Source organism: Suncus etruscus, chromosome 7 (assembly GCF_024139225.1).
Source record: "Suncus etruscus isolate mSunEtr1 chromosome 7, mSunEtr1.pri.cur, whole genome shotgun sequence".
Lineage (NCBI taxonomy): Eukaryota > Metazoa > Chordata > Mammalia > Eulipotyphla > Soricidae > Suncus > Suncus etruscus.
The window spans coordinates 79367487-79395125 of NC_064854.1; the positions used below are offsets into that span (position 1 = coordinate 79367487).

General features: G+C 37.5%; 1 protein-coding gene across 7 annotated transcripts in view; it reads right to left on the minus strand.

The window, feature by feature from the left end:
* Positions 1 to 27639, minus strand: part of BEND6 (BEN domain containing 6) — a 46733-nt gene that overhangs the window by 12778 nt on the left and 6316 nt on the right. For 5 of the 7 annotated variants that reach the window (XR_007497544.1, XM_049776944.1, XM_049776943.1 and 2 more), the window contains exons 2-3: positions 16146 to 16362; positions 8329 to 8506 (exon numbers count right to left, since the gene is read on the minus strand). Coding sequence is in view for 6 of the 7 variants with exons in the window: in XM_049776944.1 (XP_049632901.1) it covers positions 8329 to 8506; positions 16146 to 16265 (298 nt within the window). In the remaining variant the exon portion in view is untranslated. Of the gene's footprint in view, positions 1 to 382; positions 447 to 8328; positions 8507 to 16145; positions 16537 to 27639 lie in introns of those variants that run through there. The other 2 variants (XM_049776945.1, XM_049776941.1) reach the window with 2 other exon arrangements.

Sequence of the window (27639 nt, forward strand, 5' to 3'; positions counted from 1 at the left end):
AATTGCTTAGTTACAAATAAAAAATAGTTATTGCATTTAAAATGTATATGCATTACTTCATATTAATTCATAGTTAGAATCAATGTTTAAAAGTTGAGGCTTTTTATCTAATTATTAATATTATTTGAAGGTGTTTAATCTCTTTTTTGAAGACATTATTGAGTCTATTATTGATCACCTTCCAGATGCTCACATCAGCTAGTTTAAGTTCTAACAAGCTAAGATAAATTTTCTATGACCTTGTAAGTGGTTTTCCAGGAGTAAAATTCTATCAAATTAATAGAAATTCACTGCCATATTTAAAATCTTTGTTTTCACACATTAGAATAAGTTTTGATACTTGTCTGGATGTTCCTTTGTTTCTTTTTAAACAGAAACTTACACATTCAAAGGTTTCATGCTTCCATGTAAAATGGTCTTCTTTGTTGTTATATCTAGTTTGTTTCCTAAGGACAAATAACATTTTGTTGGAGTTGGAAAACAACTTGAATTCTACCTACTTCAAGTCCTCAATTATAGTTGAGGGATGTGACTGCTGGTGTAAATAAGAACACGTCATAGGGACTTAAGATTATTGAACCATAATCTTTAGAATAGCACTTTGAAACCTAAAATTAGTATTATCAATACCATGTTCAAAATCAATAGATCAAGTATCCTAATGGTAGAAAATTATGAAAATAAGACAAATGTTTTATTTTCTCAATATTTACAAAGTTCCTCTCACATATTGGGACACTTATTCAATCAGCAAGTATTTATTGAGCATTTAATAACATTAGATATCTAGATTTTTCTTCTGTGCTAAGGCACTAGACTGAAACCTGAATTGATGTTCATTGATTTACTCCTCATTATAGCTCTCTGAAATACTCATTATCTTCATTATATAGATGAAGATAATTAGTGAGTGATTAAATAATCACCAGTCAACTAAAAGTATAGAGAGGAGACAAATTCAAATCCAAGCCCCCCCTCAATTGCTTGTTATATAAATCATAACTAGGAATACTCTCAACAATCACTATATTCAGTACTTGAGGATGAAACTGGGAGTAAAACTAGATGTAATCCTAGCTTCTAGGGACAGAGAAAGCGTGATTTAGCATTATTTGCATGACCATAACATGAAGTAAGAATCTAACTTGCTTAAAGAAAGAATTCTGGTCTCCTTATCCTTATTTCCAAGTTGAAAGTAATGCGAGGGGCCGAAGAGATAGCATGGAGGTAAGGCGTTTGCCTTTCATGCAGGAGGTTATCGGTTCGAATCCCGGCGCCCCATATGGTCCCCTGTGCCTGCCAGGAGCAATTTCTGAGCCTGGAGCCAGGAATAACCCCTGAGCACTGCCAGGTGTGACCCAAAAACCAAAAAAAAAAAGGAAAGTAATGCGAAATCCTTGGAATTTTTCCAGTGATGGAAGTACCATATATATTCGAGTATAAGCCGACCCCCCAACATTTTACCCTAAAAACTGGGAAAACTTAGTGACTCGAGTATACGCTGAGGTGAAAAATGCAGAAGCCACTGGTAAATTTCAAAAATAAAAATATATACTCAAAACAATTACAATAATTGAGGAATCAGTAGGTTAAATGCTTTTCAATATTTATTGCTAAAGAAAAACTGTAAACTAGCAACAATAACTTTAAAACTTTAAAGTGCAGAAAACTGTAGCTTAACAGGTAATCAAGCTAAATCACAAAGGTTAAAATCCTTCAAAACTGGATTCCTCCTCCTCCTCATCTGTATGTCCAAACAAAGCTTCAGATGTATCTGATGTGATAGACACTGTCATCATCATCATCATTGCTGTCGGTCTCATGCAAAGCCCAGAATATTGTGGGTTAAATAGTTCAGTGGCACACAGTTCAGTTCAGCTGCCTACCTCTTCAGCTCAGCAGTGACTTGTGAACTGAGCTGAAGCACAACTCCCTTCACAAGACGGCAGAAGAACTGGAGACTAGGTGCATTTGATTCAGTGCATGTGCACCAAATCAAATAATCTGTATGACATGACCCGAGTATAAGCCGAGTTTGGGTTTTCCGGCACAAATTTTGTGCCAAAAACTTGGCTTATACTTGAGTATATATGGTATCTTTGTTATTCAGGAGGAATCCTCTGCCAACATCAATAGTTTGTGATAAGGAGTTTTGTTGGGACAATAACATCTAGTAATAGTTTTAGGGTGCTTTAGAAGCTCATCTTAGCATAAAAACCAGAAAGATTTAGACTGAATTCAACATATGGACAAGCAGTAGGAACTCAGCAACCATGACTATCTGATTAAGTCTCAGTAGAACTCTGGAAGAACTTGAGAGTACATCAAGTAATGTTCTTGCCATACACGGAGCTGACCCAGGTTCAATCCTTGGCACCCCAGAAGATGTCCCTAGTCTACAGGAATGCTTACTGAAAACAGAAGGTATAAGCCCTGAGCATTGATGAGTATGGCTAAAAAGAAAATCAACCAAGTAAAACAATGCAAAAAAAACCCAAAAACAAAATAACAACCCAACTCTGGTTGGGTCTCCTAAATGACTAAATACACATAGCAACATATACAGAGCAGGAAGGTAACTCAGTGTGAGGAACACAGAAGACTAATATTTGGAAACCTCCCAGACTTTGGCCTTCTGTGTATCTTGCTAATTTGTATTCGTTTTGTTGTTTTGTTTTTAGGCCACACCTAGTGGTGCTCAGAGCTCTGTACTCATGATAACTCATGGATTTCTCATGGGACCAACTATGGTGCTGAGAATTGGCTGCATATAAGCTGACATGCTGTTCTATTTCTCTAACCCTAATTTATATTCTTTAATATTCAGTGTAGATTCAGTATGTAATTTGTTTGTTCTGGGCCACAAGCAGTGGCACTCGGGGCTCACTCCTGACTGAGAACTCAGAGGTCATTCCCGGCAGTTCTTGGGGGACCATTTGGGATGCCCAGGGATTCAAACCAGGTCTGCCACATGCAAAGCAATTACCCCACTTGCTGTGCTATAGCCCTATCCCCTACAGTGACATTTTTTTTGGGGGGGCCACACCGTTTGACGCTCAGGGGTTACTCCTGGCTAAGCACTCAGAAATTGTCCCTGGCTTGGGGGGACCATATGGGACGCCGGGGGATCGAACCGCGGTCCTTCCTTGGCTAACACTTGCAAGGCAGACACCTTACCTCTAGCACCACCTCGCCGGCCCCTACAGTGACTTTTTTTTTTGGGCCACACCCGCCTGTGCTCAGGGGTTACTCCTGGCTCTATGCTCAGAAATAGCTCCTGGCAGGCACGGGGGACCATATGGGACACCAGGATTCCAACCAACCATCTTAGCTCCTGGATCAGCTGCTTGCAAGGCAAACACGGCTGTGCTATTTCTCCGGCCCCATACAGTGACATTTTTAACTGACAAATTACTGCATCTGAGGCTGAGTTAATGAATCTTTGAGATTGAAGTTGGTGTCAGGGGTCTTGGACAGATTAGGCAGTCAAGATTAGTGTCTCAATCTTTTTCTAACTGTTGCTTCTATTTCCTGTGGCTTTCCTGTCCTACTTGTTGCCCCTTGAGTCTCATGCTCTTGCCCACTATTTACAGTTTTCTCTGGTCCCCTTGAAATATCCTGAGAAAAAATAGGAAGCCACATGGCCCCAGGTTGAGAAATCCTGGCCTTGAGAGCAGTATCCTTAGTCTTGCAATTTTATGGTACATGAACTCAAGGCACATGCATAGAAGTTTTAAAAATTACAATTAAGTTCCACAAAGTTGTGGCAGAAGGTGTCTGAGGCCAAGAGGTCATGGACCAGAAAGGCTTCTTTGAGGAGGTTGACTGAATGAAAACTGATGTTTGCTGAAAACTGAGCAGGAATTAAAGAGCTGAAAGAACAAGGGGGATCAGTACAAGCATAGGAAATGCAAGTATTCTAACTACTGTCATAAGTCCAAAGCAGAAAGGGATATTTGGTATAAAATGATGTGCCCAGGATAGTTACTGTTTAAAGATAAAAATTCTTCTTGTAAAGCCAGAGAGATAGTAGAATGATTAAGAATTAGGGGCCGGGGCCCGGAGAGATGGCACAGTGGCGTTTGCCTTGCAAGCAGCCTATCCAGGACCAAAGGTGGTTGGTTCGAATCCCGGTGTCCCATATGGTCCCCGGTGCCTGCCAGGAGCTATTTCTGAGCAGACAGCCAGGAGTAACCCCTGAGCAATGCCGGGTGTGGCCCAAAAACCAAAAAAAAAAAAAAAAAAAAAAAAGAATTAGGGGCCGGAGGGATAGCATGGAGGTAGGACATTTTTTCCTTGCATGCAGAAGGACAGTGTTTTGAAGCCCGGCATCCCATCTGGTCCACTGAGCGTGCCAGGAGCGATTTCTGAATGTAGAGCCAGGAGTAACCCTTGAGCACTGCTGGGTGTGACCCCCCAAAAGAAAAGAATTATTGGAGTCCCAGAGACCACCCTCCAAAAAAACCCCATAAAGAATCAACAGTCAAGGACATCATTGCTGAAAAGTTTCCGGAGCTAAAGAGTGCATGTGACCACATCCGGGCACCTGAAAAGTTCCAGCTAAAAGAGAACCAAAGAGGGGCTGGAAGGACAGCATGGAGGTAAGGCATTTGCCTTTCATGTAGAAGGATGGCGGTTCGAATCCCGGCAATCCATATGGTCTCCTGAGCTTGCCAGAAGCTATTTCTGATCATAGAGCCAGGAGTAACCCCTGAGCGCTGCTGGGTGTGACCCAGACCCGAAAACCAAGATAAATAATAAATAAATAAATAAATAAACAAATAAAAGAGAGCCAAAGAAAATCAGCCCAAGGAACAGCCTAGTTAGTCATGAAAACAACAGATAGGGATAGAATACTGAAAGCAAGACCAAAAGGAAAAAAAGAAGCATTCTATTGGTTTTTTTGTTTTTTGTTTTTTTGTTTTGGTTTTTGGGTCACACCCAGCAGCACTCAGAGGTTACTCCTGGCTCTATGCTCAGAAATTGCCCCTGGCAGGCATAGGGAACCATATGGGACACAGGGACTCAAATCACCATCCTTCAGCATGAAAGGCAAACACCTTACCTCCATGCTATCTCTCCAGCCCCTAAAGAAGCATTCTTAAGATTTACAGTAGATATATCACAAGTAACCTTCCACGCCTGAAGGCAGTGGTGGGATATAGTAACAAAATGAAATTAATTCATTACCAAGAATGCTTCACCCAGCCAGACACTCATTCAGGTTTGAAGCAAGAATACACAGATTCGTGGATAAACAGCAATTCAAAAATTTAGACTCAAATCCAGCCTTAAAAGAAGAGCCGAAGGACACGAGGAAATATAGACCTACACCCTGCTCATAGCTTGGAGAATTAACCTAATTTTGGTTTTGTTTTGTTTTGTTTTAGGTCACACCTGATGATGCTCAGGGGTTACTCCTAGCTTTGTGCTCAGAAATCGCTCCTGTCTTGGGGACCACATGGGACGCTGGGGACGTCCTGGGTCAGCGTGTGCAAGGCAAGTGCCTTACCACTGCGCCACCTCTCAGGTCCCATGGAAGCCACCATAGATTTTTATTAAGTCTGAGTGAGTTTTATTTTCTTATCAATTTGTCTGCTTTTTGTAATACATGTTCACACTAGTGGTAGTTTCTTTTATTTGCTTATAGATTTACCTTCACATAGTTACCACAAGTTCCATCCATTTCGTCTAAAATGACACAATTTTATCTTTTTTTTAATTTTTTTTTTATATTTTGGGCCATACTCTGGGGATTATTCCTGGCTCTGCACTACAAATCACTCCTGGTAGACTCAGGGGACCATGGGATAATGCAGGCTGGCCATGTGGCAGGGCAAACACCCTACTTGCTGTGCTTTCACTCTCATCCGAATTTCATCTTTATAATGGCAGAATAATAATATGTTATTTTGTATACATACCATAGATTAGGATCTAGGTTGATTTTATAATTTGGTCATTGTGAATAAGGTTGCCATAAACTTTTAAGTGCAAACATCTTTTAGAATAAACTTTTTAGTGAGATAGTGATGAATATTATAGTGAATATTATAGATAGTGAGATGTATATTATCTGACAGATGAGGTATCAATGATGTAAGCCTGATTGTTTAGTGTTTAGGCCCAGTTAAGTTTGGTGGTTACCATGACCATTCCAGTGTTGGAGGTTAGGGAATTCCATGGTCATACTTTAAAGTGCTAAGGTGCCATATAGTATTGGGTATCAAACCTGGGGAGTCTTGCTCATGGAAGGCATATGTTTCAGCCCTTTGAGCTACCCCAGAATCAAGGCAACAGTCTAGTTAGATAACCCTGTGTAGCTATTAAAGGGTTGCTGGGGACTACTCAATCTGCATTGATGGCTACCTCTGTCATGACAATCATTTATAGATGACATTAACAAGGCATAGTGGAATGTCTAGAAAGTTAATATTTACAAAGAAAAAAATGCTTCAGTAAAGGGTTGCATGCTGAAGGATAAAAATAGGGAGCTTGTTTAGCCTGAGGCCAACTTGGGTTCAATCCCTTGCACCACATATGGTTTCCTGAGTCTACCAGAAGTAATTAATGAGAATAGTTAGAGGAGTAACCTTTGAGCATGGCCAAATGTGTCCCCCCAAAATAAATAAATAAAATAAAACCTCAGAAATAAACAAAAAAAAACCCCACCAAAAATCACAAATCACACAATAGCAAAACTTATAATTACCGGGTACCTACATGTGCCAGGCACTGGTTGACGTATTTCTTCAAATTATTTGAGTTAATCATCATAGCAACTAGACAAAATAGATTGACCCATTTTGTAAATGATGAAATTCAAGCGAAGGATGACGCACAGTAAAATGACTTGACTAAAATTGTATAGCTAGTGAGAATAGCTGGAAATTAAACCTAGGACAGTACCTTCACAGTCAATACTTTTAGGGGAGAAGGGGATTTGAGCCACACCTGGCAGTTAGGCGCAGTGGTCCTCAAACTATGGCCCGCGGGCCACATAATGTATTTGTGTCTGTTTTGTTTCTTCATTGCAAAATAAGATCTATGCAGTGTGCATAAGAATTCGTTTATAAGTTTTGTTTTTACTATAGTCAGACTCTCCAATGGTCTGAGGGACAGTGAACTGGCCCCCTGTTTAAAAAGTTTGAGAACTCCTCTAAGAATCACTCAGGGGACCATATGTGGTGCCACAGATCAAACTGGTGATGGCTGTGAGTAAGGCAAGAGCCTTCCTTTTTGTATTATCTCACTGACCCACAATCAATACTTTTTGTTTGTTTGTTTTTGTTCTGGGTCCATACTCAACATGCTCAGAGCTTACTCCTGGCTCTGCACTCAAGAATTAGATCTGGTAGTCCTTGGCCTACCGTAAGAGTTGCTGGGATCAAGCCCGAATTAGCCACATGCAAGGCAAGCACCCTACTTGCTCCACAAGAAATATTTTTTAACTAACACTAAATGCTAACTTTATAAATTAGCTTTTTACTTTCATGCTAAATTCTGGGGGTTGTTCTATTAACAAAGAGAATAATCTATTCTTTGAAAATCACAAAAATCTTAACAGGAAAACTATGTTATAAAATCAAAGCATTTAAAATTCAATAAATAAAAATACAGTAACATGTGAATGGAATAAATGTTATTTCCATTCACAAGTAGTTGTTACTCGCAGAGGCTTTACTATAAATAGCAAGTATCACTTTTTTAAAAATAAACACTTAGACACAACACAAGATCTTACCAAAAAAAATCATTATTTGAAGTAGTTTTTAATTTGCTTAAGCAGCTCATTTTCCTCTGCATGACTTTGATGGATTGAGATTATTTTCACAAACTAATCTTCCCAAACCCAACTAAAATTTAATATATGGAACCATTAATTCCAGCGGTTCCCCATGAATTACCACAGGACCTATTTACCAAGCTTTCCCTCACAGAAATAAATATACCACTAACACTTTAACATAATCAATCTTCTTTAAGTTTTTTTTCTAGGGCTCACCATAGGTAATACCTATTGTATATAGTAAATGTAATATAAAAATATTAAAAAGCCTATAGTAAATGCTCAATAAATATTCACCAAGCATTATGAAATAAATACCTTTAGTATTTTGTAGGAAGAATCTAAGATTTTCTAAGCAATAAACTAAAAACTTCAACAGAACACTTCTGTGTTAGAGTTACGTAATCATTGATTTATTAAAATATGATTTTTCAAGCTAAGGTGCTATCTTTTTCACTTTTGACAGTGAATTTTAATACTTTACACTCACCATATTTTTTCCCTTTCATCTAAAAATGTTGGGTTTTCTCAAAGCTTACCTTGAAGCATAACCAAAGACTGCCGTAATCTGCTGTTTTCTTTCCGGATGTTTGTTAGTTTTTGTTTCAGGTTTTTAATTTTTGTGCATAATTCCTCCTTTGACAGTTCTGATAAAGGTTCCTCATCTTCACTGGAACTCTCACCAGGCAGAAAGGCATTTCCTGAATATGGGTCTTTCTGAAATATAAGGTAAGCACAATAAAAGTTTCAAAATAAATTATATATGTTACCACATGTTCTGTATGCTGAAAAGACTTCATCAGAGCTAACCAAACCACAGCTTCATCTTTCAATGTCCAGGGGAACTCAGAAGGAATGAATATCAAAGTCTCTTGTGAAACAAGTCAGAATTATGACTTCCTGTCAAATTTTGGTGAAAAAGAAACTCAGTTACAAACATGTTTGTAAATATATAAACACGGTGCTTAAATAAATTATTTTTAAAAATTAGAAGAAAAATAGGTCAATCAAATGGAATCAACAATATTCCTTCAAATCTTTATGTCCTCTTCTCTGATTTCCCTCTAACTTTAATTTAGCCTTTCTTACCTTGAGACTTGAGACTAACCTTGAGGCTAAATTTGGGATTAATACATAAGAGAAAGGAGAGAAAACTCACTTACAAAAAGCATTTATTTTCACCCTTTAGTATAATATGTGTATATATCTTATTTCAGGCTAAACCCCAGTGTTGCTCAGTACTAACTCATGACTCTGCACTAAGGGATCAATCTTGTGGTGCTGAGTAACAAACCTCAGTCAGCTGTGTGCAAGGCAAGTACCCTCCTTACTGTTCTTTTGCTCTGGAATCTTAAAAATAATTGTTTGGTTTTGTCAGGTTACTGTTTGTCTAGTACTCAGGAATTGCTCCTGGCACTGTTCAGAGGACCATATGGGATGGTGGGGATTGAACTTGGTTTAGTCATGCTTATGGCAAACACCCTACCTGCTATGATATCACTTTGGCTTCTTAAAAATATATTTTAATATATAAAATCTTTATTTAAGCACCATGATAATACAAGCTTGATTGTAGTTGGGTTTCAGTCACAAACAATACCCCCTTCAACACTGCAACATTCCCAGGACCAATAACCCCCTTCCCTTCCCTTTCCTGTATTCAAGACAGGCATTCTACTTCTCTCATTCTTTAACATTGCCTGCTAGTTGTTAGTGTTGTTTTTTCGCTAACAGCATTCACCACTTTTTGTGGTGAGCTTCAAAGTGTGAGCCATTCCTTCCAGCCCCTCTAGCCTGTAACTCTATTGTCTCTGGGTCTTATAACAATAATGTCTTTAATTTTACTAAAAACCCATAGATGAGTGAGACTATTTTATGTCTATATTTCTTCCTCTGATTTACTTCACTCAGCATAATATATTCCATGTACATCCATGTATAGGAAAATTTCATAATGTCATCTCTCCTGATGGCTGCATAATATTCCATTGTGTATATGTCCCATAGTATCTTTAGCCATTCATCTGTTGAAGGACATCTTGGCTGTTTGAGGAAGGGATTTTTAATTGTATTTTTGTGTTCCTAGGGTATATCTCTAAGAGTGGTATAACTGGATCATATGGGAGCTCAATTTCCAGTTTTTTGAGGAATCTCCATATTGTTTTCCATAAAGGATAGACTAGATGGCATCTAGTTCTTTCTCTCCATACCCCCACCAGCACTGATTATTCTTATTCTTTGTGATGTGTGCCAGTCTCTGTGGTGTGAGATGGTACCTCAATGTTGTTTTGATTTGCATCTCCCTGATGATTAGTGATGTGGAGCTTTTCTTTATGTGTCTTTTGACCATTTGTATTTCTTCTTTGGTGAATTGTCTGTTCATTTCTTCTCCCCATTTTTGATGGGGCTATATGTTTTTTCATATTAAGTTCTGTCAGTACCTTGTATATTTTTGATATTAGCCCTTTGCCTGATAGATATGAGGTGAATAGTTCTCCCATTCTGTGGGTGGCTTTTGTTTCCGAGGCACTATTTCCTTTGAGGTGCAGAAGCTTCTCAGCTTAATATAGTCCCATCTGTTTATTTCTGCTTCCACTTGTTTGGAGAGTGCTGTTTCCTCCTTGAAGATGCCTTTAGTCTCAATGTCATATAGTGTTTTACCTACATGTTGTTCTATATACCTTATGGTTTCAGGCCTGATATCAAGGTCTTTAATCCATTTGGATTTGACATTTGTGCATGTTGTTAGATGGGGGTCTGAGTTCACTTTTTTTGCAAGTGGCTAACCAGTTGTGCCAACACCACTTGTTGAAGAGGCTTTCCTTGCTCCATTTTGTATTTCTTGCCCCTTTATCAAAGATGAGTTGATTGTACACCTGGGGAACATTCTCTGAATACTCATGTCTACTCCACTGATCTGAGGATCTGTTTTTATTCCAATACTATGCTGTGTTGATAACTATTGCTTTGTAATACAATTTAAAATTGGGGAAAGTAATGCCTCCCATATTCCTTTTCCCAAGGATTGCTTTAGCTATTCGTGGATGTTTATTGTTCCAAATGAATTTCAGGAGTGTTTGATCCACTTCCTTAAAGAATGCTTTGGGAGTATTGCTATTTTAATAATATTAATCCTGCCAATCCATGAGCAGGGTATGTGTCTCCATACTTTGTGTCCTCTCTTATTTCTTGAAGCAAGGTTTTGTAGTTTTCTTTGTATAGGTTCTTCACCTGTTTAGATAAGATATTTGAGTTTGTGGGGCCCGAATGTGAATGGAATTGTTTTTTTTAATATTCATTTCTTTTCTATCATTATTGGTGTATAAGAAGGCCATTAACTTTTGCATGTTAATTTTGTAGCCTGTCATTTTGATATATGAATCCATTGTTTCTAGATGATTTTTGGTAGAGTTTTTAGGGTTTTCTTAATATAGTATCATGTTGGGGCCGGGCGGTGGCGCTAGAGTTAAGGTGCCTGCCTTGCCTGAGCTAGCCTTGGATGGACCGCGGTTCGATCCCCCAGCGTCCCGTATGGTCCCCCAAGCCAGGAGCAACTTCTGAGCGCATAGCCAGTAGTAACCCCTGAGCATTACCGGGTGTGGCCCAAAAACAAAAAAAAACCAAAAAAAAAATATATATATATATATAATATCATGTCACCTGCAAACAGTGAGAGCTTGACATCTACCTTACCAATCTGGATGCCCTTGATATCTTTTTCTTGCCTAATTTCTATGACAAGTACTTCCAGTACTATGTTGAATAGGAGTGGTGAGAGAGGGCAGCCTTGACTTGTACCAGATTTTAGGGAAAAGGCTTTTAGTTTATCTCCATTGATAGTAATATTTGCTATTGGCTTGTGGTAGATGGCCTTGTCTTAAAAATATTTTTAAGGGCAATAACAAGGCAATAGTTTGAAAATTTAAATATTTTCATTTTTTAAATGAAATTCATTTTTAAATTCATATTTAAATTGTAAAATTCAGGTTGTGTTGAAACAGAAGACTTCTCAACCGAACAAGCTTTACACATACACATATATATATATGTATATACACACATATATATCTTCAAATATGGAAAGTTAGGAAATGGAGTATAATTATGATTCAAACCCAGATGTTATATAAATATAAAATTATATATAATATACAACATATTAATAATTATATATTTACCAAAATATTAAGATACAATATTTACCAATATATCAATATACTATATATTATATATTTATATATATATTAAAAGTTACATATTGTAGTAATAATATTATAATAATATATAAATGTAGATATAAATATAGATATAATATATTGATGTAAATATATAAATGTTTCAAAATAAATCTTTGAGGGTCTAGGGATGATGTTCAGCTATCGAGCATGTGTTGCCTTGTAGATAAGCTGCTTTACATATGTAAGGTCTGGTGTTCAGTCCTTGGTATCACAAAATAAAACAAACACATCTAAACTCTTTAGAGGTAGGAGATATAAAGGAATGTCATAAAGAAAGACCCTGATGTACAAGAAAATAAAAGTTATTCTGGTACAAGGAAAATCTTGCAGATTCAAAAACTGGAAGTGCTAAAAATCAGATTCAAGAGTTTATGCTTTTCTTGAGGAATGAGAAATGACCACTAAGGTGTTGTAATATTACTGAAACATCCAGATAAAAGAAGGGTTACATCAGAACAGCAGGGCAGATGCTTTGTTTCTTTGTGGACTATAGACTTCTGACAGAGGCTCCAGGCCTGGCAACATAGGGCCTCTCAAAGCCATAGATCAGAAATGGCCCAAACTGGTGTCTAGAAAAACACACTTCAGATAATATCCAGACTTCTTAAACCTCATGTTAAATAGCTAAATTCAAAATAATACCTGTGCTGTGGTTAGGAAAAAATGTTGAAAAGAGAAGCAGCTTGTTTATACTCAGACCCCACATGGTCATGTGAACTTTACAGAAATGGCAATAGGGACCAGGTTCGCAACCTCCACAGCTAATATGAACAAAACTCCACAGGATCTGGAAAGACCACTAGTGCCTCTACAGTAACTTTGCAAGAAAAATCATAAGTAGGAGTGATTGAGAATTTAGGACTTATTGAATTATTCTTCAAGAGAATGAAATTATATCCATGTGTCTTACAGGGACTATTTTGTTGTTGTTTGTTTTCTTGGTTAGGGGTCCATACTCAGTAGCGCTTAGGGCTTATTTCTGGCTCTGTTTTCAAGGATTACTGCTGGGAGTACTCCGCAGTCCATATGTGGTGTCAGGTTGGGCGTGTTTATTATGTAAAAAAAAGTGCCTTATGTGTGCTGTTCTACTTCCAGTCCTTAATGCGACTGTTTTAAACTGCAGCACTCCAATTGAATTCACTGTGCATGGAAAAGTTTAATTGTTTGGGCCCGGAGAGATAGCACAGCGGTGTTTGCCTTGCAAGCGGCTGATCCAGGACCAAAGGTGGTTGGTTCGAATCCCGGTGTCCCATATGGTCCCCCGTGCCTGCCAGGAGCTATTTCTGAGCAGACAGCCAGGAGTAACCCCTGAGCACCGCCGGGTGTGGCCCAAAAACCAAAAAAAAAAAAAAAAAAAAAAAAAGTTTAATTGTTTTACTTCATATCAAGTAAAGTATATAGAGATTGATGATATCAGTTATAAGAAATACAAATATATTTTTGTATGATCTATAGTTTAGTCAATCAGGGGGTTGGAACAATGGTGCATTCGATAGGACACTTGTCTTGAATACAGCCAACCTGATTTAATTCCCAGAATCCCATATAGTCCTTCAAGCCGCATGCAAGGCAAACACCCTACTGCTGAGCTATTGCTCCAGCCCCATTGAATTTCTATATTTCTATAAGAGGACAGAGAGAAGGTCTGCTAGAATGTCATAGCATGAATAACTGGTTTGAATTATCCCCAAGGGATTTTAACCAGGAGGCCCGCTGTGGAAGTCTCACCCCTGCATGGATAGTTGGTGAAATTCCGTAGAGATTGATGTTATATTATTGACATTATATTTCGTTCATGATATTTGGTCTAAAATTATTCTCCCTTCTGCTGTGCATATTTACAGGCAAAAATATAGCCTTGATTAAATTTCTCTTTACCTGGAAAATTCAACGTCAAAAACAATTTCTTTTCTCTTTGTCTTTGAATGTCATAGCAGTTTGTAATTGAAAGGATTGCTTTGTTTCAGGGACTTTCCCTAGACACTTTGAATACCTGCTAACTAATCTACACTCCAAAAAGGTTTGGCCAGAATAGCATTGGGCTATTAAATTTTACTAGGTATAGATTCTGTACCCCTTTCATTTAAGTTTTGCCCCTTTCAAAACCAGACCTTAGGAAGTTAGTCATTTGTTATAAGTCTCTGATCTAAAAACCTATTCTCTAGGTAAAGAAAATTGGATAAGGAAACCTGGCTTCTTGCTAATATCTTAAATTTACATCAGTATACCACCTTGGGCCTGGCCAGAAATGAACTACTTTGAGAGGTTAAAACTTACCTTCCTTTTATTCTCTGGGTTCCTAACTGAACTGTATTCTTTTCTAAGGTTACAAATCACCTTGAGCCATGTGTATTGTTTTAAAGAGCAAAAAGGTACACTAATAAGTTTCTGTTGTACTTTGCAAAGAAATAAAAATGTGAGCATTCTTTTTTTTTTTTGGTTTTTGGACCACACCCATTTGACGCTCAGGGGTTACTCCTGGCTATGCGCTCAGAAGTCGCTCCTGGCTTGGGGGACCATATGGGACGCCGGGGGATCGAACCGCGGTCCATCCTAGGCTAGCGCAGGCAAGGCAGGCACCTTACCTCTAGCGCCACCGCCCGGCCCCGTGAGCATTCTTTTTATACTTGTGACTGGCAATATACCATATAAAATATTGAAAGAAATATTAAGTGAAATAAAGTGGTATGCAGCAGTTAGATGCAATGAATCAAAGAGCAATATAATTAACTGTTAAAAGCAGTGCTGAATTAATATTGAGATTTATTGAATGATTGAGGTTTAAATTATATATCAATGTTCTACCAAATTATGTAAAATGATATATTCATAAAATTAAATAATATGTTTGTAATAATAAAAAGATTATAAACATATGTACTTCATAAAGGACTGGTTAAATAAAGAATGGTATATAAACATATTTGGAATCATAGGAAGTTATACAAATGAAAATTCTTTTTTTTGTTTGTTTTTGGACCACTCAGGGGTTATGCCTGGCTCTGAGCCCAGAAATCACTCCTGGCATACTCAGGGGAACATATGAGATGCCAGGGATAGAACCCGGGTTCGTCCTGGATCATCCATCCACCTGCAAAGCAAATGCCCTACTGCTGTGCCATCACTCCAGCCCACAAAAATTCTTCTATACTAGTATAAAGATCTTCACAATATATTATGTAAAAGAGCAATATATACTGAAAAGATAGCTCAATAAGTTGAGTCCAAGTTTTTCATGCTGGAAGCCTGGATTCAATTTCCAGTGCTGCATGTTCCCTGATTACCTCTGAGATTGACCCCCACGCATGAAAACAGGGATAGCTTCCAAGCATTGCTAGGTGTGGCCTCCCTTCCAAAATGTGCAAATTACAAAGTAGCATAGCTTGATAGTAACTTTTACCAAATGGGGTAAAAATATAATCATATTAGCTTAATGTACACACCGGAAGCATAAATAAGAATGTGGTTATCTGCAGTGGTAAGATGCTATTTAGTAGAAAATGGGATATAAATGAATCTTAAGAAAGAGGTGCTCAGGTTAGAAATGTAGTTTAGCGGTAGAGTGATTACTTCACATGTATGGTCTTTGGTTCAGTCTTCTCTGCAAAAATATAAAAAATAAGGTGTTTCATTTTTTCCAATGTTTTTTAGGAGAAAGTATATTTTCGAAAGGTTTATGATATATATATATTTTTAGATTTATGATATTTAACTTCCAAGAATACCAAGGAAGTTTAAACAATGGTTAACTGGAAATGTATGTTTGACACACTTACAGTCAATATAGCATGTTTCTAACTTAACTTGTTCTTTATTAAAACAATGAAATTCCAAGGATCAGGACCGCGGTTCGATCCCCCGGCGTCCCATATGGTTCCCCCAAGCCAGGGGCAATTTCTGAGCATATAGCCAGGAGTAACCCCTGAGCATCAAACGGGTGTGGCCCGTAAAACCAAAAAATAAAAAAATAAAACAATGAAATTAAATTTTTTCTATTAAGCAAAAATTAAGGCAATAATAAATGGGAGGAAAAATCCTTCTATTTACAAAAGAAATAACAGAATTATTATTGACTTTAATAAAATAAAGCTTTATGATAAAGGTAAAAGAACACCAACCTGCCCTTTATCCATGTCACTATTTGCATTCTCTGAATCCATTGTCTCTGTCCGTTTCCTCTTTCCTTTTCTAAGAGCTTGAGAGTTGGTAAATTCATCCATTTGCAAGATCTTCTGCATTTTCTCAATTATTTATTAAAGATTTTATGAAATCACAGAAAGGAATGTCTGTAGATGATGCTATTCTTGATGCAGCCCAAAGTTCTCAATGTTTTTCCTTAAAAGCAAAGAAAATTGACATGTCATATGCATATAGGTCCTTTTATAAATATGATCCATTCTTTCTTCCACTGACAAACTTAATGCCCACTTGCTTTAAACATCTTTCAATTTCATTATGAAATGAATGCTTTTACTATGTAGATGACATGTTGCTATGATGTAAAAGTAAGAAAAAATAATTTTTATGAAACTATTCATAAAATTAAAATTAATCAAGAATGACTATTTTATTATTATGCTTTTGGGTTTTTTGTTTTTTTTTTTGGCAAAGGTCTCTCTTAGCTCAGGGACCATACTGGGTGGGTGCTAGGAATTTAATCTGGGTTGGCTGAATGCAAAGCAAGCAACCTACCTACTGTGCTATTGCTTTGGCTCCTGAGGATGGCATTATTTTTAGTAAGTGCCCCTGTATCAGTGATGGTGGCTGTGTATTTGTTGGGAAGATACAGGGGCCAATCTTGGTAAAACCTGAGTTCTAGAGACTAAACTGGGAGTTTATAGGTGCCAGGGACCAAACTTGGGACCATAAACATTTTGAAATTTCTCTGTGCCATTTTGAGCTATGTAGATGTCTTCTACATCTGAGTATGACATTTTTTGCTAAGAGATGGTCATCTAATCAGAACAGACTTTTAAAAACATTTTGCAGAATCAAGGAGAGCACATCAGGTTGGAGGACATGCTTTACACACAGAAGACAAAGGTTTAATCACAGGCACATCAAGTTTTCCTGAGTGACTCCCAAACATTGAGCCAGAGTAGATGGGTGCACCTGAACACTGCTAGATGCCATCCCAAAATCAAATAAACAAGCAAACAATATTTGGTTAAAGGGGTTTGTGAGACCTAGTCTACAGAACTAAATGTATCAAGGGTAGGGAGGATAGAGAAGGACATGAGAAATTGATAGAGGGAAGTGGATATGGGTGGGAGGTATGGTTTTGAAACCTACTATGCATGAACTCCTACCAGTAATGATATTGTGAATCATGGTGTTTGTATAGGGGGTACAAAATATACAGTAAGGGAGCAACAATAACCAAGACAACAGATCTGGGAAGTGGGACCACAGAACTGAGTTTGTAGGGGATGGAGGGGTTAGAATGGAAGGACTGGGACTATGGTGTGGGGAAATTGGGTACTCTAGTGGTGGGTGTGGTATTGTAATTATGAATGACTATCAACAGTATCTCAACAAAGACTTACAAAAGATTCAAAGTATTCCTTATAATTAAAATCAATGGCAAATGTTGACTTGTTAATATTAAAGTACACTCAGATTTTATGTGTTTCAACTTTGGACATGATTTCCAATTGATAGGAATTACATATACTAAACTAATTATGAAATTCACAAACATAAAAACAATTCTGTTAAGTTCAATGTATAGTCAGTGGTTTTCAGAAATTTACAATATTATACAGACATCACCAAGAAACTCCATTCTTCCAATATAAACTTGTAATTTTAGTTGTGCATATTCACTTAGTATAACTTTATGAAATTCTCTTAAATTCTTCTTTTAATACTTGTTACAGTACAGTTATTACTTCCAATTAAAAATTAGCTGGAAGCTCCCTGAATGCCATTAAACATGTTAAAAATGGAAATTTATGGGGCCGAAGTGGTGGCGCAAGCAGTAGGGTGTCTGCCTTGCACGTGCTAACCTAGGACGGACTGCAGTTTGATCCCCCAGCATCCCAAGTCAGGGGCCATTTCTAAGCACATAGCCGGGAGTAACCCATGAGCATCACCAGCTGTGCCCACCCCAAAAAAACAAAATAAAGGAAATTTACTTAGCATTAAGGTCCTAAAAACAGGGAATTGTAATTTGACCTTGACACATACAAAGAGTGTAAATCTAAGTGGGGAATGAAAATCACATTTCTTGTGTATGTGACTGTTGACTGTTGGCAGTGTTGGAGTGGGACATGTAATACATGTGCTCTATCACTTAGTTATATTCCTGACCCTTTGTATTAAATTTTGAGATCAGAGGAAGTGTATTCTTAACGTTACTATGTGTCACACATTACTTATTTTTAAATTGACTCCCCTGATATCAATATTGTATGTAAGTTAATGTCTTATCCTGTAATTTTTTAATAAATTCATTAAGAAACTTTATAAAGTCTGCAGTAAAAGTTAATTTCCAAAATCACTTAGTGTTTCATAAGAACTGGTGGGGGTAGTTTTTCTTTCATAAAGATTTTAGTCTTGGCCCAAGCTCAAACAAGCATAGTAGTAAAAGTTTATCATTACTTAGCTACTGGTTATGCACTCAGAAATCGGCCCTGGATCGAGAGGATGGGATAGAACTGTGATCAATCCTAGACTAGAGCATGCAAGCAAACGCCTTATGGCTTGCGCCACCACTCCAGCCCCTCAAGTTTTATTTCTAAAAAAATTACGAAGTTAGTAATAGTGAAGTATACAAAAATGTAGAAAGTTCACTGTTGATTCTGCTAGTACATAAATACATAATATTTTTCATAAATTGCCACGATTATTTTGAAATATATATATGGGAGTGGAGCCACTCCACTTCAATTTGGGGGCATACACATCTCCTAACCAATGAACCCTAGCACAACACAAAGAAAACACCACACTACAAGCATGACAATAGGGAAACAACACAGGCCAACACCATGCATAGAGAATGAAGATGACAGTTCTGATGACCCAAAAAATCCCAAACATTATTTAGCCTCTCAGATAAGGAGTCTACCGAAAAAAATATAGAGGATGTTTGTTGTGTATGTAAACATTTTATGGGATTATTATGTTACTGACCCTACCCTGATCGATGATTGTGCCCTACTCTAGAGTGTGACCTGGCATTCTGCCCCAACCCTAGGGTGGTACCTGATTCTGCTTCCACCATTGGGTGGTAGCTGATCCCACCATTGGGTGGTACCTGATTCTGGGGGATAAAAACAGGGGTCTGTGGAAGGCGGGGGCTTTTTGGCTGGAACTGGTGCTGAGGCTTTAGACTTCAGTCTTGTCCACTGAATAAAGCTAATATGTCCACAAGCCTGACTGTCTGCGAGCTGTTTATCCTCTGCTTCACCTCAGAACCGTCGGCTGAACAGGGTGGCAGACGCGTGCTCTGAGCTGGAGGGGAAAGACCTCATCCTCCATCCCTCCATCAGTAAACCTCTTCAGGGGCTGACTTGCAACAGATGTTCATAGAACTCAATGAAATATTTACATATACATTTACATATAAATAAATATTAGACTGTCAAAATGGCCAAAACAATATTAAAGGGAGAAAATTGGAAGACTCACACTCTCCAGCTTCAAATTTTATTTGAAGTTATCAAGTTATCACAGTTATCAAGACTGCTACACGTGTACAATAAGCAAAAGAATAAATCCTGCCTTACTATATGAATATATATATATATAATACCAATATATCCTACTTTGCCACATGGAGAAATTAAATACAAATTAAATGATTTAAGAACTATGACTAAGTTGTTATGTTCACAAAGAACCAGGTCCAAGAGTGAAAGAGATGTAAACCAAGCTGTGAAAAATCATGGATATACTAGCCACTCAGCAGAAAGCTGGTTATCTTGGAAGAGACGGTGAACCAATTTCCTGCCTTGTCTATGTCCTTGTTTCACCACTTCTTTCTCCAGACACCAATCTGACCAAACTTCAGGGACACCTATTTTGGTTAATATTCCTTCCCCTGAACACTACAGATATTGCAGAGATTCAAAGGGTAATCACAGACTACTTTGAGAAACTCTATGCCACAAAACATGAAAACGTGGAAGAAATAGATTCTTGGACTCTCATAATATTCCACAGTTAAACCAGGATGATCTAACATATCTAAACATACCCATCACTACTGAGGAAATTAAAATGGTAATCAAAAGACTTCCCCAAAACAAAAGCCCAGTCTCTGATGGATTGATTTACTAACAAATTCTTTCAAACCTTTCAAGAGGAACTACTACCAATCCTTTTCAGGCTCTTTCATGAAATTAAAAAATAAGGAACACCCCATATAGTTTTTATGAAGCTAACATTACCTTGATACCAAAACCAAACAAAGATGCTGGAAAAATAAACAAATAAACAAAACCTACAGACCAATGTACCTGATGAACACAGATGCAAAGATCCTCAACAAAATTCTAGCAAATAGGATCCAATGCCTCATCAAGATGGTCATACATCATAGAAAAGTAGATTTCATTCCAGGAATGCAAGGATGGTTTAACATAAGTAAATCAGTCACCATAACATAACATATTACCAAAAGGAAAAATAAAAAACATGATTATATCATTAGATGCAGAGAAAACATTTGATAAGGTCCAATACCCATTCTTTTTTTTTTTTTTTGTGGTTTTTGGGTCACACCCGGCAGTGCTCAGGGGTTATTCCTGGCTCCGTGCTCAGAAATTGCTCCTGGCAGGCACGGGGGACCATATGGGACGCCGGGATTCGAACCGATGACCTTCTGCATGAAAGGCAAACGCCCTACCTCCATGCTATCTCTCCGGCCCTCAATACCCATTCTTGATAAAAACTCTCATCAAGATGAGAGTAGAAAGAACTTTTCTCAATATAGTCAAGGCCATCTATCAGAAGCCAATGGCAAATATTATTCTCAATGTAGACAAACTAAAGCTTTTCCTCTAAAATCTGGTACAAGAAAAGTCTGTCTCTCACCACTCCTATTCAACATAGTACTGGAAGTTTCTGTCATAGCGATTAGGCAAGAAAAAGATATCAAGGGCATCCAGATAGGTAAAGAAGAAGTCAAAGTATCACAGTTTGCAGATGACTTGGCATTAAGACTTTGCCAAAATGTTTCTAGAAACAATAGATTCATATAGCAAAGTGGCAGGCTACAAAATTAACATGCAAAAATCAATGGCCTTTTTGTACACCAATAAAGATGGAGAAGAAATGGACATTAAAAAAACCCATTCACATCACACAAACTCAAATATCTTGGAGTCATCTTGACTAAAGAGATGAGGGACCTATGCAAAGAAAACTACAAAATCCTGCTTCACTAAATAAGAGGGTACATGTAAATGGAGACACATACCCTGCTCATAGATTGATTGGTAGGATTAACCTCATTAAAATGGCAATACTCCCCAAATCTTTGTACAGATTTCATGCAATCCCTCTAAAGATACCCATACCATTCTTCATAGAAGTGGATCAAACACTTCTAAAATTCATTTGTAACAATAACACACAAGAATAGCTAGAGCGACCCTTAGTAAAAGAAATATGGGTGGCATCACTTTCTCCAACTTTAAATTGTATTACAAAGCTATAGTTATTAAATCAGCATGGTACTGGAATAAAGACAGACCCTCAGATCAGTAGAATAGACTTGCATATTCAGAGAATATGCCCCAGAAATACAATCAATTAATTTTTGATAAAGGGGAAAGAAATGCAAAATGGAGTAAGGAAAGCCTCTTCAACAAGTGTCGTTGCACAACTGGTCAGCCACTTGCAAAAAAATGAACTCATATGTGACTCCTCCTGGATTTAGGTGTATCTGCCTGAGACCCACCCATTTCTGGGAGGGGTCTTGGGAACCGGATATTACGTGTAACCTTACCTGCAAGACCCCTCCCTTTCTGGGGAGTGGTCTTGGGAAGGTTATATAAGGACTTTGACCCAGGAGATTAAGCCCCTTTTGGTCGTTGGCCAGGATGGAGGTTGGAGGAGACATGGATAAAAGAAGTAAGATGCAGGGCTTGCTAAGAATGGCATGCGTAAATTGTTAACAGCCACATCAGTTGGCCAGGGCAATAAAGATGTTCTCTTTCTCTGGAAGCCTGCCTGTGAGTGAGTTCAATACCTGTCACTTTCCTGGACCCACACCCACTAGTTAATGGGGGATGAAGCCACGTGGCCTGGGATGGCAGAGAAAGGCCCCTCCATCCATCCACCATCAAGCTCCATCCTAAGAACTGTTTTGCAACATCTGGCGCCCGAACAGAGAAATGTTATTTTTAAGATAGCCTGATATATTAATTTTACACTTTAAATTTTATTGCTATGGAAATATTACCCGCCTTTGGCTATAGGTGAAAGCCACATAGCTTATGCCTTTTGTCTTTATGTAAAAAAAAAAAGGGGCAGATGTGGCCTCATCCCCCCCATTTTTCCCAGGTAACTTGATCTTACATGCAAGATCCCGCCCATTCCTGGGAGGAGTCTTGGAAAGGTTAGATAAGGCTTTGACCAGAGTAAATAGCACTCTCCAAAAAAGTGGAAGCAGAGATAAACCAATGGGACTATATTAAGCTAAGAAGCTCCTGCACCTCAAAGGAAATAGTGCATAGGATACAAAAGCAACCCATAGAATTGGAGAAAATATTCACCCAATACCCATCCTATAAGGGGCTAATATTGAAAATATACAAGATACTGATAGAATTTAACAAGAAAAAAATCTAACTTTATCAAAACATGGGGAGAAGAAATGAACAGACAATTCCTAAAAGAAGAAATGCAAATGTCCAAAATATACATGAAAAATGGTCCACATCACTAATTATCAGGGAGATGCAAATCAAAACAATGAGATACCATCTCATACCTCAGGGACTGGTACACATCACGAAGAACAAGAACGATCAGGGCTGGTGGGAATGTAGTGAGAAAGGAACTCTCATTAATTACTGTTGGGAATGCCATCTACTCCAGCATTTATGAAAAACAATATGGAGATTCTTAAAAGACTGGAAATTGAGCTCCTGTATGATTCAGCTATACCACTCCTAGGGATATATCCTAGGGACATAAAAAACACAATACAAAAATGCCTTCTTCATACCCATATTCATTGCAGCATTATGGAAACAATCAAAATGCTGTTTAACAGATGAATGGCTAAAGAAACTGTGGTACATATACTCAATTAAATATTATGCATCCGTCAGGATAGATGAAGTCATCTATACATGAATATACATAGAAGCTATTATGCTGAGTGAAATAAGGCAGAGGGAGAGAGATAGACAAGAATAGTCTCACTTATCTATAGGTTTTAAGAAAAACAAAAGACATTATTGTAATAATGACCAGAGACAACAGAGATGAGGCTGGAAGGACTGTCTCTTGATGTGAAGCTTTCCACATAGAGTAGTGAGATTAATTAGAGAGATGTCTATACTAACTATCATGACAATGTTAATGAGTGAGAGAGGTAGAATGCCTGTCTTGAATACAGGCAGTGGGTGGAGAAGGAGGGAGATGGGGAGCATTGGTGGTGGGAAGGTTGCACTGGTGAAGGCAATTCTTTTTATTACTGAAACCAACTACAATCCTGTCTGTAATATTTTTATTATTAAAAAAATAAAAATGGAGCCTGAGCAATGGTGCAAGTGGTAAGGCATCTGCCTTGCCCGTGCTAGTTTAGTTTGAACCCCTGGCATCCCATATGGTTACCCCAAGCCAGAAGTGATTTCTGAGTGCATAGCCAGGAGTAACCCCTGAGCGTCACCGGGTGTGGACCAAAAACCAAAAAAAATTTTTTTAAAACACCCCCAAAAACTCCCTCCCCCTAACCTCCTTCTCAGAGTCCTGGCAACTGAGACATGCCTCTAAAAACCACAGTATCGTAATAGTGCTTTGAATTGCTGAACAACTTCATTTGTTTGATGCTGTCATCTCCGCAGGGATATCCAAATCAAAACAACAATGATATATCTTACACCAGCGAGGAGGCACATTTCAAAAACAATCTGGGAACAATCTGTTAACAATAATGTGGTGAGAAAGGAACTCTCTTCCATTGCTGTTGGTAATGCTGCCTGATCCAACCCCTATGCTAAACAGTATGGAGGATTCTCACTAAACTCAAAATTGATCTGCCGTCTGACCAAGCAATCATCCTTTTGGGTATCTATTCCCAGGAAAGAAAAACATTCATCCTAAGAATGTATATACATCACTATTCATTGCAGTACTCAGTAAAGTATAGCCAAGACTTGAAATCAACAACAGACAAGTGGGATGTGGTATATATATCGACAATGGAATACTACATATCTGTAAGGAATGATGCAGTTATGCAATTTGCAGCAACATGGATGGAACTGGAATATATTATATTAAATAAAGTAAGCCAGAAAAAGAGTAAATAAGAATGTATTACTTATATGTGGTATTTAGAATAACTGCATGAAGAAATTAAATAAAACAAAGAAACAAACCCCCCCATCTATTGTTTAGACAATTTTTGTTAAAGTCTTTTGGGTTTTCTACCTATAGTATCATGTTATCTGCACAGTGAGAGCTTGATGTCTTCTGTTTATATTTGTATGCTCCTGATATCTTTTTCTTGCGTAATTTCTGTGTCCAGAACTATGTTTAAGAGGAATTGTGGGAGTGGCAGCCTTGTCTTGTGCTAGATTTTAAAAGAAGGGCTTTCAGTTTTTCCTATTGAGTACAGCATTTGTAATATGCTTGAGGTAAATGGTCTTAATTACATTGAGAAAGAATTTCCTACCATTCCAATATTGTTGAGAGTTTTTATCATGAAGAGATGTTGGATGTTATTAATGCTTTCTCTGAATCTGTTGATATGATCATATCTCATTTTTTTTTTACCTTTGTTAAAATGGTGGATTATACTGATTGACTTGAGTATGTTAAACTCACCCCCCCTTCTATCACTAGGATGAATCCTACTTAGTCATGGTGTATGATCTTCTTGATGAGATGTTGGATCCTATTTGATCGGATTTTGTTGAGGATCTTTGCATCTGTGATCATCAAAGATATTGGTCTGTAATTCTCTTCTTTGGTGGCATCTTTTTTAGGTATAAGGGTGATGTTAGCTTCATAAACATATTTGGAGAGTTTCTGTTTCTTCAATTTTTTTAGAACAGCCTGCAAACACCTGACAGTAAGGACTCTTGAAATGCTTGAAAGAATTCGCTAGTGAATCTATCTGGGTCTGAGATTTTGTTTTGGGAAGACTTTTGATAACCATGTTGATTTTCTCAATAATTATAGGTCTACTCAGACATGCCAGATAATCTTGGTTTAACCTTGGAAGGTTATAGGAGTTCAAGCATTTATACATTTCTTCTAGTTTTCTTGTTTTGTTGCAGAGTTTCTCAAAGTAATCTCTGATTCCACTTAGAATATCTGTAGTATCTGTAGTAATCTCCCCTTTTTTATTTCTAACTCAGTTTATTAAATTTCTCTCTCTCCCATACTGTGTGAGTTTGTTGATCATGTTTATTTTTTTCAAAGAGCCAACACTTGCTTTCATTGATTCTTTTTTTTTGTCTTTCAATTTCATTAATTTCTACTCTAAGCTTTATTGTTTCCTTCTATTTTTATTCATTTTTTCCAAAATTTTAAGCTATTCCATTAAATTATTTCTGTAGGCCACTTCTTCCTTCATGATGAATGCTTCTAAAGATATTAATTTTCATCTTAGTACTACTTTTCTCGTGTCTCAGAAATTCTGACAATTTTTGTCTTCATTCCATTTGTTTCCAGGAGTCTTTTAATTTCATCTGTGACCCACTGATTATTCATTAGTGAGCTGTTTAAAGTTTTTTTCTGCATTAGTTTGTGATTCAATTCTAATTTCAATGCATGATGATATCAAAGGTTGTTACAATTTCTATCCTCTTGACTTTATGGAGGTATATTTATGGCCCAGTATGTTCTCTGTCTTGGCGAATGGCCAGTGTATATTGGAGAAGAATGTGTACCCAGTTTTCTGGAGATGGAGAGCCATTATATTTATATATCTATTAAACCATTCTCTTCCATTTCTTCCGTCTGAGCTAATATATTCTTGTTGGGTTTTAGCCTGATTTACCTATCAAGGAATGACAGGACAGTGTTGAGTCTTCTATTGTTACTATTGATCCATTTCTTCAAATCTATCAGCAATTGTCTTATTTTGGTGGTCCCTCATTGGGTCATATGTTTATGCATGTGATATCTTCTCATTGTACATGTACCTTGATTATTGTAAATATACATCTCTGTACCTTATACTATTTTTCTCCCCTTCCCACCTTATAGCATTTTTCTTTTCTTTCTTTCTTTCTTTCTTTCTTTTTCTTCTTTCTTTTCTTTCTTCTTTTTTCTTTCTTTTTCTTTCTTTCTTTCTTTCTTTCTTTCTTTCTTTCTTTCTTTCTTTCTTTCTTTCTTTCTTTCTTTTTTTTTTTTTTTTAGTTTTTGGGTCATACCCGGCGGTGCTCAGGGGTTACTCCTGGCTGTCTGCTCAGAAATAGCTCCTGGCAGGCACAGGGGACCATATGGGACACTGGGCTTCGAACCAACCACCTTTGGTCCTGGATCGACTGCTTGCAAGGCAAATGCCACTGTGCTATCTCTCCGGGCCCCTTATAGCATTTTTCAATCTAAAGTTTGTATCATCTAATGTAAGTATGGCCATTTCAACCTTTTTAATGGAGTTATTTGCTTGAAAAATTGTTCTTCAACCTTTGACTTTGAGTCTACATTAGTTCTGACCATTCAGATATGTTTCTTGGAGGCAGCAAAACGTTGGATTGAACATTTTGATGCATTTTGCCACTCTGTGTCTTTTAATAGGTGCATTTAGTTCATTTATACTGACAAAGATGATTGTCATGGGATTTAGTATCATCTTTTTGGTTTGTTGTGTTTTGGGGTCTGCCTTGCCTTAAAGCAGACCTCTCAGTTCTTATTTTAAGGTTCTTTTGAGAATGTTAAGCTCCTCAGCTGTTGTTTATCTGTGAAGCTGTATCCTTTTACAAAGGAAGTGTATCTTTCCTTCAAACCAGAATATAAGTCTGGCTGAGTGAAATACTCTTGGCGAAGCCTTCATTTCATTGAGTTTTGTCACTATCTCCCACTACTGCCTTCAGGCCTTTAGAGCTGCTTATGATAAATCTGCTCTAATCCTCAAGGTTGCTCCTTTGTACACAGTTTCCCTTTATGATCTTTCTGCCTTCAGAATTCCATTTGGAATTTATCATTGTGATTAGGATGTGTCGTGGTGTGTTTTTCTTTGGATCTCTTTAGCTGGTACTCTTTGAGCATGTAGTATTTGGTTGCATTCATTCTTTAGCTTTGGGAGTTTTTCTGCAATAATATCCTTGACTGTTGATTTTTCATGGAGATTTTCTTCTGGGAATCTGGGACTCCAGTGATTCTTATGTTGTTTCTGTTGAGTTTATCAAAGACTTCTATTTTCATCTGTTCATATTCTTTGGAGCAAGGAAAGCATCTTTAACAAGAGGTATTGGG